The sequence below is a fragment of the Syngnathoides biaculeatus genome, chromosome 1 (assembly GCF_019802595.1).
Source record: "Syngnathoides biaculeatus isolate LvHL_M chromosome 1, ASM1980259v1, whole genome shotgun sequence".
Classification (NCBI taxonomy): domain Eukaryota; kingdom Metazoa; phylum Chordata; class Actinopteri; order Syngnathiformes; family Syngnathidae; genus Syngnathoides; species Syngnathoides biaculeatus.
In genome coordinates this window covers 6583529-6596770 of record NC_084640.1, presented here as the reverse complement: position 1 = coordinate 6596770, position 13242 = coordinate 6583529, and the positions used below count along the sequence as shown (strand labels likewise).

The 13242-nt window shown below is 40.3% G+C and overlaps 1 protein-coding gene across 1 annotated transcript; it reads right to left on the bottom strand.

The window, feature by feature from the left end:
* Window positions 1-235: 235 nt before the first annotated feature.
* rpl15 (ribosomal protein L15) lies at window positions 236-11349 on the bottom strand. Its single transcript, XM_061846086.1, has 4 exons — window positions 11199-11349; window positions 10145-10326; window positions 7694-7830; window positions 236-591 (listed from the first exon to the last, which is right to left on the bottom strand). The coding sequence occupies exons 2-4, from the start codon at window positions 10314-10316 to the stop codon at window positions 286-288; spliced, it is 615 nt and encodes a 204-aa protein (XP_061702070.1). The 5' UTR covers window positions 10317-10326; window positions 11199-11349; the 3' UTR covers window positions 236-285.
* Between the last annotated feature and the right edge of the window lie 1893 nt (window positions 11350-13242).

The following is a 13242-nucleotide window of genomic DNA, read 5'->3' as shown; positions in this document are numbered from 1 at the left end:
TAACCGCACTAAGCAGGACATAATAGCTCTTAGGAATAGATTGATTAGGCTTACCCTGAACTATTGAGTTTTCACATTAGCTTTTAGCTGGAACAACCCCAGGGAGTATAGGGGGGGACAAAAAATTGGCTCCCATTGTAATGGAATTATAAAGTACTGCTATCAAGCAGGATTTCACCATACAATAAATTTCACTGTCCATTCGAGACCTCTGTAAAAAGCACAAAAAAGCATGTTGCCATAGAAAGGTATTTATTTTTCTTTAACGATTCAGAGACATGAGCTCTAACGATAACGGTGCAGCTGTAGAGTGTTACGCCTCTTCCAGGCTGCACGACGAGAACCTCCAATGGTCTGGTGGAACTTGTGGCCCTTGCCCAGCCCACGGCTCTTCTTTCCTGCAGAGGTCAGGCCACGCATCTCTCGATGCTTGTGCACAGCCTTTGTGATCCATTGGGTGTCAGGGTTGCGCCTGATAGTCTTATGGAAGGGGTCTATCAAAATCACCTCAAAGAACTTGTAGGTGGAGTCCTCACCCACCCAGTAGGAGTTGAGCACTCTGAGGGCACCGCAGTGACGGCCAGCACGCTCCTGCAAAATGTCATTAACAGTTTTAGTCCACAAATTAAAACCCAGACAGAAATATAAAGACCATGATTTGGTGGACAGAAAATGTGTCACTCGTTATTTGAGAACAGAAGCAATAGTAGTCTAAGTTCAGTTTTTAATTACAGGAACATTATATCTTAAAAACCTAAAAAAAAAAAAAAAAAAAAAAAAAAAAAAAAAAAAAAAAAAAAACGAAAACTAATCACCCAAACAACACCTGTGTATCCAAAAACAACTGAAAGTGGATGTTTGATTGTCTGGGTTTTGTGATTAAAAAATAAGTCTAAGACAAAAGTAAATGTGACCAGTGTCTTGTAGAATATATAGGGTTTTTGAGAAATACTACCCTTTAATCCACCCTCAAATTAACGCTGAAAGTCAGCAGTGACTGCACATCCAGTGAAATTTAAGTCCATGGTGTTGCTGTTCAGTGCCAAAAAGATAAGTGTTGATATGGATGAATGAAAAACTTCATGAACTACATAACGAAGCATGGTCAGTTAATTCACAATTTATTAGATGGACAATATAATCCTCTGGATATGAATCATAGAATATGTCAATCTATGACATGAGATTTTTTTTTAAATATCTAGAGCTTTTGTTTATGGGATTTATTCAACGTAAACCACCAGACATTTAAAACAAGGTTTAATGGAACATTTGGAGAAACCCATGGCCTTTTATATGAATGGCAACAGGTGGACTACTTGACCTTTTTTGTCATCCAAGGGAAGAGGCTTGTTATGCCTGTTAATATAAGATGCTGACAAATGGAAAACAAATTATATATTTCTGATTAATAAAAATTTAATGAGAAAAACTAATAAGTGGTAATATATTTCCGGGGTATTTAATGCATTAAAAACTAAACTGATAAAGAATGTGTCCTTAATTGGACCAAAACCATAAAACAAATTCGAACAGAACTGAATTTTGGATAAGGATGAACAATAACGAAGTTGAAAAGCTAAATATAGTATACTTGTCAGTCTGGCAAGAACCGTGTTAGTGGAGATTAACCAACTTTAAAGAAGAAAAGTACAGAGAAATTAGCACAATACTGTAATATTTGTGTTTGCACGATCCTAGATAGCAATAGTCACTTGAACCTTTTAAGAACAGTCATAAATCTTTATAATACAACCTTTATTACTGCCACCATGGCAAAGTTACATCATATCAGCAGCAATGGCATTACTGCAAATCCAAAAATAGCATGCAAGAGAATACATTTGGATCCAAACCTAAAAAAATAGAAGTCAAAAGTATCCAAAATCTTTTTTTAAAATCCAATTACACAATATACTGTAACACGCTTCATACTCAGTCTGGGCCAAAAAAAAAATTAAGGGCTTTTTAGGGGCCGGCACGAATTTTTTTTAGGGCCATCATGGGAAATCCAGAGTGAGGGGAAAAAAAAAAAAAACTCATCCAATGGTGCCATCAACCGTTCTTGGTTCATCAAATGTTCCAGTACCTCAGTACCTGTGACAGTGATCACCTGTCGCCCCTTGTGGTAGTTCATTAATATGACCATTGTCAATGTCTTCACATAATTATTTCACATAACATTCTACAGAAAAACAGATTCTAACTACAATTGCAACTATATACACATTTACAAATGTCTTCTGATGTCTGTCTCAGCACCCCTACTCTTAACTTCTTGAGCCTAGCCAGTGCCTCCTTTATTTGTTGCTGCAGAGGTGCCAATGTGGCTCTCTTGTCCTTTGCTCTGCCTCTGAGTGCATTGGCCTTGGTGATAAACCTCCTCACACAGCCTGTCTCAACAAGCGCAGATGTGTCAGTCTCTATTCTGGCGTTTTTGGCTATGAGGCTGTCGAGCTCTGCCTTAGCTCGTGGTCTGCTTCGTTAGCCCCGGACGCCGAAGCTAGCTAGGCTGAAGACCTCCGCAGCCACCGAAACTCAGCTAAACGCCTCCATGGACGTCGAAGCTTGGTTCGGGGCACGCCGCCACCGAGAGCGGGGCATGAGGTCCAGCCTAGCTTTGGGGTCCGGGGCTCGCCGCCGCCGCCTGGAAACTCGGCTCGCGGCCGGCGGCGCCGCCTGGAAACTCTGCTCGCTCGTCAGACTCCGCGTCATTCCCGTCTGAAGAACCACCCACGGCTGCCGGCCCGGGACTCCCGGGGGCCTTTGTTTACGCACTTATGTAGTGTGGAGGCCTCTGAGTAGTCAGACTCCGCGTCATGCCACCCGAAGAACCATCTGAATATTCAACATTCATTACAGACACAGGTTCAAATCTGTATGGAAGTAGTCCTTCGTCTTCCCGGTACAGCTATTTCTTCATCAGATGAGGATAAATCAGAGAAATCAGCACTGGGCATAATGTAATCGAGCCTTTGGTGTGCACCTTACACGTCACATCCGCGCACATGACATGTGACTCGCAAAAATGGCAGCGCCCCTGAAAATGCATAGTCGTCGATAATCTTCTCAAAACACTATTAAATGAGAGAGGATTTAACGTCACATTGTCAAAATGGAGTGCATATTACATGACCTATTGGACAAAATGTTCATGCAAAGCACTGGAATTCCCCTTTAACTGTCTCGGACAAAACTCTGGGTGTCGTGCTTTAAGACTTTTTTTGTCCCAATGGAATTAACTTAATGGGTTTGACCGGCTATATGGCGACGTGAACAAAAATTGTGTGCTTTTATGACATAGGGGCACAATCTCTATACTCTTACGCTCAGTTATTACATTTACATCGGGCAAAACAAAGTACCAAGGGAAGCAGCAGAAATGAAACCCTAAGCCCTAAAACTGATGCTCCTCAGTCAGCATTTCTTCATACCATTAACCATTATTTTTGCTTTCCCTCAATTTCCCTGATCACACTCTGATTTGACTTGAAATGGCTGAACAGCGTCCATCACTGCCAGGGGCTGCTAATGTTGGTACTCCTAAAAACTACGGTGGGGTAGCCACAGCCACATTTGATGTGACTACCCAGAATCCACTGAGATAAAAACATAATGGCAGTCTATTTTGAAATTACGGTGGGACCTGTGTGTAGAGATGAAAGTGGACTTTCGTGAACGTTCCTGAAAATACAAATGCGAGCACCATGCCCCCCCCCCCCTTCGGATAATTTTTGAAAAAAAAAATGTATAAATGTATGGCTGTGGTGTATTCTGGTGCTGTTAACAAAATTCAGACAAAAATTTAAAGTAAAATTTCAAATCTGACCCCAAAAAATTGGGCAGAAGTACCTCAAGGGCCAAACCCAGATATCCCCCCCCCCAATCCCCCGTCACTGGATGGCACAAAATCACATTTGTCATTAAAATATGCAATCTTATCTCAAGACAACTGAGGTAAGTGAACTATTCAGTAAAAAGACAGTAAAATTGTCCTTTTCCCCCACATTATACGTATAGTATAGATATATAATATACACGAAAATATATCCTGAAATTTCTACACCGTACAGCAAAACATGTTAAAGAAGTTGATTTGTAGTAATTACTATTAATGTTTAAGTCTCAAACTTATGTCGCGTTGTACTGATATACTCGGCCACATTGCTCACCATCTTAGATATAAATCTAGTAATACTAATCGTGTAATCAGTTGCCTTTAATATATATCCACACACAATCATTTGAAAAATGTACGGGTGAGGTCAGTCATGCTGGCAGATAAAGTTCCAGGTGTGATTAGGGATGGCCTTAAAATAATGTACTGGATTAATATACCATAACTAAAAATAAAAAACAAATACACAACTAAAATAGAAAACTAAAACTTCAAACGCAGAAATTATCATTTCCAAATTGAACTGATATTAGTAGAACATGATATAAAACGGTATTTAAAATTTTTCATCAATAAAAATTCTTGATCTGACAAACTATCTGAACAAGTTAAATGCATTGGCCTGTCAAGGAATGAACACGAACGGTCTATACTCGCAATGTTTTGAAGATGCTGAAAGTTTACTTCAACATAATCAGCGTTAGTGGTAACAACCTAGCGATACATTGGAACAAACATTCCTGTCGGCAATCGTGACGCATTGTTGTGGAGGGGGGCGGGGGGCACGCACCAGGGGACTGCCGTTAATAAGACGCCGGCTTGCTACAACGCGCCTCTTTATGTGCATGCGCTCAATGTATTGGCCACACCTGAATCCAGCGACTAGGTGGATGATAGTCACTGCCTCGTGATCGACGCAATGAACACCACTGGTGTAACTGAATTTCCTTTGACATGCCTCATGATGTTAATGACTTTTGACGTAAATGCACTTGCTTAACGTGAAGCAGTTTTGAACATGCGCTTTCATATATGCTCCGTACGGTTAACTTGCATTTCCTGTTTCCGGGTGAATACCTGTTGTTTTGGAGCAGGGTCGTCGAGTTAATGTTTATGAAATAAACACGTAAATGAATGTCATGAACACACAAAATAAGAGAAGTCTTGAGAGAATGCAAGGGGAGGGGCGTTACTGTTACTGGTGTTAGTGCCTCAACATGGCTACGCTCGTGAAAGCAAAACAACGAACTCAAACGCATGTTTTTTCAATGTTGTCAACTCATATCCAGATTAATTTTAGGCAATTTTTACCCTATTTTCCAGAGCAATTTATATGAACATTTAAAAATCCGGAATTCCGGATGACTGGAAAATCACAACTGCCAAGTTCTTTGAAGTTTGTAAGCATGTACAACTGAGCAACTGGTAAGCAGAATAGCAACCTATCCGTGAAAATTCCCTATAATGAGGATTTTCAAATGAAAAGTCAGTGCTTGCAGGCTAACATTGGATTCTATGCATTACCTGTTTTTTGTTTCATTTCATGATTTCACTTTGGAGAAGTACATTTATTCGGTTAGCCCTTGCTGAAGTAAATCAAAATTTACTGTTGAGTCATCCCGAATTAAAAATGTTAAAAAACAACAAAAAAAAAGTAGTACATAAAACTCCCTCTTAACATGAAAAATGCTCATGATTACAATATATCCATTTTCTGTAACCCTTACTCCCACTCGGGTAACAAGTGTGCTGGAACCTATTTGAGCTACTGCCAAGTGAGGGGCAGCGGAAACCCTGTCACCAGCCAACAATAGTGTGCGGTATAGCCCCAAAATGCATATATATCCTTGTAATTTTTAGATCATACCTGACACCACTTGAGGAAACAACTTTTGGTTTTATTACCATGACAAACATAGCAGCACTGATAACGTGTAAAAACAAAAGCTTCGGTCAGGAGGATCTTACAGGAGATTACAAGGTACATGCAAGCAAGCTGGCTTGTTCACCAGCAATCCAGATGAGTTGACTGCTCACTTCTCATTCAAAATTAAGTCACCAGCCATTTTCAATTTATGTATGTGGTGGCCACTAGCTATACACAAGGGGGTATTATTGGCCTGCAACGTATATATGGTCAACGGGTACACAACTATTGTGTGGATAGATAATATTGCGTCCTCTACCTGGAAGAAGCAGTCAATGTTGCAGCAGAGGGCAAATCATACTGCACCCAGTGGGTTTTCACCTAAATAGAATTTCTCACGATTATCAAGATGGCACCCTCTGAGAGTGAGCAGGAGGAGGAAATTGCAGACAACTTTCAATCATTAAAACATGCTTCGGGCAAAGGCAACAATGACATATATACTGCTGTGCATGCTGAAAAAATGTCACCGTGAGCAGTTTTGTCCGTATTAAGCGCTGACTAAATCTATACTTACAAGCCCCTTTTAGGTAATGTACGGTGACTGTCTTAACTTTTACTAACTTATTGCAAGCATTTTGTCACCAACCGCTTTTTTAAAAATTTGCTGCTTTAGACTTTAATTTTTTGTAAAGTGTGCATTCTGGAACTAACTATTTTTGCACAAAAAGTAACTTTCCACAACTGGTGATTGTTTTCTTTTTAAACAAAGTTAACCAAGATGGCAACAAAATTATGTATGAAATTGAATCCTTTACCTACCCCCCCGGTGAGGTATAAACTGTCATTCATGCGTTCATGTAACTTTGTCCCAAATCATGATGATGGAGAATGGCTAGTATGGCACTGGGTTATGCTCAAGTGACCCCTTTTTTCTCCAACTCAGTTTGAAAACAAATACTTTAAACCAGGGTTGCCCACACATTTGGGTCCCAAGATCTACTTTTTAAGCAGCCAATCTCTTGCAATCTACCGATAGGGGCGTAGGGGATCTCAGTGACTGCCGTGTAGAAAGTAAGAGACAGTAAATAGGAAGCCAGATTGCTCGAACCCCCCTTTATGTACACATGCACAGTGACATGTCAGAAGAGGCCACTGGTCAACGTGAATGTCAATCTACCTACTTGAAAGACTGACGAATTGGCCACACCTGAATGAAGCAACTAGATGGATGATAAGATGGCATCTTTTTTTTTATTTTTATTTTTTTGGGACACAGTCATGATTGACCAAAACTCCCTCAGAGATTGACTGCTAGATTGTGATTGACACATGAGGCACTCCTGCTTTTTATTCCAAGTGTTGCACTGAGTACAATGGCCATTTATTTTAAAAACTAATGTTGGCCGCCTCCCTATGCATTCATTGTTGGTTTTTACCAATTCAGGTTCAGTGGACTGTAGGCATAAAACCTGGAAACTGGAATTTTGTTAATTTGAAAAATTCTTGGAGAATCAGAATGTGAGTCCCAGTTTCAATTGGTGGTCGTTTCCCAACTCGAGTTATCATACATTGATAGAGGCCCTTCAAAGAAAACCATAACTGCAATTTAGGGCTCGCAACAAAAAGGTTGGTAGGGCTCAAGACAATTATTTGTTTTGCACTTCAAAGTTGGTGACTGTCCGCTATAATGGTGTTTGTGCCAGACGTATTCGGCAAGTTTAGTGTATCACCCAAAAAATGATTTCCGTTTGTGACTTCACATCACAATAGCTCAGCCGGCAAGTTTACTGTATCACCCAAACAATTATTTGTTTGTGATTTCATGTCACAATAGCTCAGCAACTAGCATGGTGTTTTCAGCTTTCTCCTGTTAACTTCTTGTCCTCTCATTCTGATGAAGATACTTTTCACATAGCAAGACATACCTCAGCAGTTGACTGCAAACTGCGGGCAAACTTGATCTGGTTAACACCGTGATGCACTGGTTTTCCGTAAGTGGCACCCTTGGGCACAGGGCGTTTGCGGCCTCCACGGCGCACACGGATACGGTAAATGACGTAGCCTGTTTGAATTAAAAAAAAAAAAAAAGTCATTGTCCATTTGCTAAATCATTTACAACTTAACATCTACATTCCAAAACCACAAATACTTTGAAGAGGAAATGCAAAAGACAGCACTAACAAATTGCATGTCTACAAAAAACAGTGCTTAGGAATGCTTAAAAATAGGATGGAACCAGTTATTTTTAAGATCAAAATAATGATTACCCCTTCCCTTATTCTTCTTCGGCATCTCTCTCTCTCTACTCATCAGTTTAGAGCTGGCTATATATATTAAAAAAAAAAAAAAAAACTGCATTCACTCAGCAGCTCACAATACTACAATGCGTACTGCGAAGCTAACCTTCCCATATGTAAGAGTCCACAAAAGCTGCAGTTCCTGGAGTAGCGGTGTGAAACCTCTACACTCAACCATCCTTGCCTGCACGGCAGAGAATAGTAAACATATCAGTCTTTCCTCGTCTCCCGATGTAGTCATACATCCACACGTGCTACATATTCAGAGTTAATTTCCCCGTCTTGGCTTTCAGGTGACTACCATCTCTGCCTTTTCACGTCTCTTAAGTTCGTTTACCGTCCTTCAGGTTGCCTGCTCGGCGGGGAAAAAAATAAATTAAAAAAACTCAACAGCTAATAGTCCCTACACACACACTGACAATGAGACCACCTCTGCTAACTACTGTAGTGGATGTGCAAGTACTTTATTCTAGTACCGCGCAAAAATACATTCCCAGGGTCACCCCCCCCCCCGGCATCGCACTGCCCCACTATTTGAGAAGCACTCCTGGAAAGGATTCTCCATATATCAGATTAATCGGTTTAGCCCCCAACATATGAAGGCTTGTATTCTGTGCTCAGCCAGGTTTCAGACGTCTTTGGTGGAAAGAAAGGTTCAGTTACAACCAAAACACATTACAGGTGCTCAGACATTTCACTATGAAATCCAAGAACATTTCCCATTTTTTTCCCCCACTTGCATCCATTCAGTTACATCCATATGACATCAGCAAGCAAGCCTTGCTACACCTCCCCATTTTGACAATTGCGCAGTCATGTCCAGTAAAACAAAATATACAGTAATTCACAGCTTTGCGTCTTATAAGGCGGAAAATAGATTTTGAATTGCAGGGACGGTGCGAGCCTGCCTAATTTGAGCCTAGTTTTGATTTGTTTAATCAATTTACCCATGTTTTTTTTGTTAGAAATATTGAAGACGTTTACGCAAGAAATGTAAAATCTGAAACAACGCAAAGATGAAATAAAATTTAAGTTTGCCCCTTTTAACGGGAAATCCATCTCTCCATCAATTTTTGGTGCCGCTTATTCTCAAGGGTCACAGCTGTGCTGGAGCCTATCCCAGCCAATCACAGGGCACAGCTAAAAAAAACCAACTGGATTCATATTCACACCTATAGACAATTTAAAGTCTTCAACTGAACGACCATCCATGCTTTTGGGATGCTAGAAGGACCCGGAGTGCATGGAGTAAACCCAAGCAGCCAAGGGAAGAACATGCTAACTCCACACATATGGGGCCAGATTTGAACCCTGGTCTTCAGAACTGTGAGGCAGTCAGTTTTTTTTTTTTTTCTTCATCGAAAATGTATGACAGACTAGTCTGCTGTTAAATGCATGGTAACCGACATTCCAAAGATGGTGGCCACTGAGATACGACAATCAGATGACTGGTTTATCTAGAGCACTGAGATACGACAATCAGATGGCTGGTTTATCTAGTATTCATACCTATATGCGGGGGACCCAAGAGAAGAGGTCATGAGACTTTTTGGCATTTGCATGCGGAACTAGACTTAAAATGCCACAGTGCTTAAATTAGACTGGCGCAGAGAGTGCCCAATTCAGAAGTCAGTCTTGTGCACACAATAGTTGATACACAGTAATTATTCAATAAAAGTTGCAAGTAACAATTAGAATATTGTGACAGTACAAAAAGCATTCCTGATAGCTGCCAGAATTCAGAGTTCAAAACAGCGTTTCACGACAGCAATGGCACCCCCCCTCCAAAGAAAAACTCACTGGATGAATTGGAGTCACATGATTTGCATAACGACATCACAATGTCTGGCAGCAAGCACTCAAATAGGGTAGTTATTGCTTGTTGCGTCATCCTTTTTTGTCCTTGAATTATGCAGTCGCATTTCATGCTTTTAGTGTTTATTAGATGATATTGGACCAACTTGAAGGAAATAGCACATCAAAATATATCTTGGAAAATGTTTTTTTTCCCTGAAATTGTTAATCCTCAGTGTAATTAGATCACATAATTACCGGAGAACGTTACATCATTTCACTCACCTTGTTTAGCTTTGTATCCCAGTCTTCTGGCTTTATCAGGTCGAGTAGGTCTTGGAGCACGGTGAAGGTTTGACAGTTGACGGTACTGCCAGCAGCGGACACGAAGCAAGAAGCGCATCACATCTGACTGCTTCTTACGCCACAACTCTTGCATATAACGATATGCCCCCATGTTGCTTTATCTGGGGTGGGGGGGGGGTTTAATAAAGAACAATAAAACCATGTGGTCAAAAATGTAATGATGTAAATAAATGTGTGTACGCACACACACGTTCACATTTGTTTCTGAATTCTATCATTTGCTGTGTTCGTCTTTCTAAGACGTCCATGGCGAACAAAAACACTGCGACAACTTGTCGAATGGCACATGTTGAAGAAGCATGGAAGGGGATGTTTCAGACTACAGGGAGGTTAAAATTGCGCTTTAATCAAGTTTTGTCAGCACGGGCATCGTTCGGACCATCGCAACTGCAAGAGTTTCAGCTTAACCTTCATAGCTAATTACACATTTATCGCATCATCTTCTTTACCATGTTTTTTGCCCTGACCAGAAGTCAGAGCCTGTTGACCATGGCGGAACCAATGATGGATGCAGAGTGCGCAGTCCAGTTTTTATTCTATCCTATTCATTCTGTATAGGTAGTGGTGTCTGATCTGCCTTCTCAGGACTCAACTTCAATGTCATACAGGGCGCTACCGACTGCCGGAAAACAATTCCTTGTGTTGTTACATACTTGGCCATTAAATTTGATTGGCGTAGCGGAAAGTAACCAATTAAATGCCGTTGAATAACATTAAGTTTATGTAGAATGTGAGCCAGTGAGTGTGTAAGACGATCCTCCATTTCCCTTAGCGTCGTCTGCTTTGCCTGGGATAAAACCTAACACTGTATCGCTATTAAGTGGAGAATGGAAACTCTTACTCTGCTAATAATCAACACCACTTGTTCACAGTTCCTTTGTGTACACAACGTCTAATAATTGGTTAAGTGATGCATAGGTATTAAAAGAGATTTTGAGAGATTGTATTTTAAAAACAGTATCAAACAACTTACACGATGGCGTACCAGCCGGAAAAGGGATGTACAATTACCCAGCATGCATTTTAATCACGCGGGTGAACAGTGACGCATTTCCTTTGTGGACTCGTGCTTGTTAAATTTCCGCCACCTACCGAACAGGAGTATAGATAGTACAAAAAAAAAAAAAAAAAAAAAACGGGAGCCCGATTTCCAACGTTCCGTCGCTACAACGCCGTTCATTTTAGATGGACTCGTGCGTGTGTGTATTCGTGTAATTTTTACTGTGTAGTAGGCTTTTTTTTTAACATCTTATGAATGCGCATTGTGTTCTTTATCCTGATTTGCTGATGCACTTGTCCTTTCAGGCTCTTCCATAGTAAGAGGGAAAATACTTGACGTCGTCTCTTTCTTTGTATATATGGATATATTTATTTATGCCAAAGACACACACAGTGAACAGAAATGATAGTGTTTCCGGTCTCACTATACATCCCATAATGCAACAGAACAGAAAAGCGCCCTTGCAACTTATTAGTGTTAGTGAATCACGTGAACCCCCCCCCTCCACTACATAATTAGTTTCAAAATAAAATCCATAAGATAAAACAAAATATGAGAACATAATTCAAAACCCCCACTTGTTCTCATTCCCATAAAACCATATGCTCACTTTCCAAAGAAAGATGTTTTGAACTTCAGTATTTTTGGTTTTGCATTAGACTTTGTGAACATATCCGCCAGCATTTCTTCTGATGAACAAAAAACATTTATTTTCCCTTTATTGAGCATGTTTATTGTAAAGTAGTATTTCACATCAATGTGTTTAGACCTCTGTCTGTCTATTGAAGACTATTTTACTTTTATTGCACTTTCATTATTTGCTTAAATATGACCTTATACATTTACTCAACAGATAAAGTGTCTTCCATGGCTGTCCTTGATCTTTATACACAGAAAATCGGCTGGTGGCAGCCTCCTCTCCCAGGTGTTGCCGTGGAGACGAACAACACTAGATAAGGAGCCAAAAGGTACCATCCCAGCCCAGGACCAGATTGCGGGGGTGGGGGTGGGGGGGCAGTCACTTTTACCATGGACCCATACATATAAAAACCTTGTGTTACCGGGCAGCTCTTGCCTTCTTCTTGTGCTATCCTGCCAGAAGACATACGTCTCGTGTGCGCCAGCTACCTAGATGAGACCAGGACGTCTGTATTGCACATTCCTTTGTAATAAATCAATTTGCTGTTAACTTTGCCTTATCATTGGTCATCTCTTCCTCCATCAGCGAACACGCATAGGATGCAAACTCGCAAATCCCTACACTATTCACTGGGTTTTTGCATAGTGCTATAGCACCCTGGTTGTCCCTATGAATTGTAATTCAATTGTACATTTTGTTATCCATGCCCTTTATCAACTGAGTAAGATAAATGCTTTTTTGAGTAGTAGAAGCCAATGCAATGTTTTCTGCCTCACAAGTTGAGAGAGTAACTGTTGGTTGCTTCTTTGACTTCCATGATATTGCAGGAACCCGTTTTGTTAGGATAAAGCAGTACCCTGTGGTGCTTTGTCGATCTTCAACTGAAGATGCACAATCAGAGTTACTGAAGGCCATTAAGTTCAAATCCTCCTCATTTTTCTTGGAATACAGCTCATAGTCACTTGTACCTTTCAAGTGTTTTCTGATTTTGGTTTCGCCAGAGTTTGTGACAGTTTGCTGACTTTCCAACTAATGTCTGTCCTGGTACAAGTCATGGCATAAATCAAACTGCCAACAATTTCATGATACTCCTTGGGTTTCACAAACTCATTTGTATCTCTCTCATTATTTTCTGGTATTGGTTGACATGGTGTGTAGCGCGGTTTGCAATTTGACATTCCAAACCTTTCAAGCATTTTTAAGATGTACTTTTTCTGACTCATTTTGATTTGTTCATCTTGTTCAAACTCAATACGCAAAAAGTATGATATTTCTCCTAAATCCTTCATATTGAATCTGGACTTCATTGTGTCTTTGAATTTGTTTAGGATGCCATTGTTGCTTGCTGCAATTATTAGATCTACCCAAATTATCTTT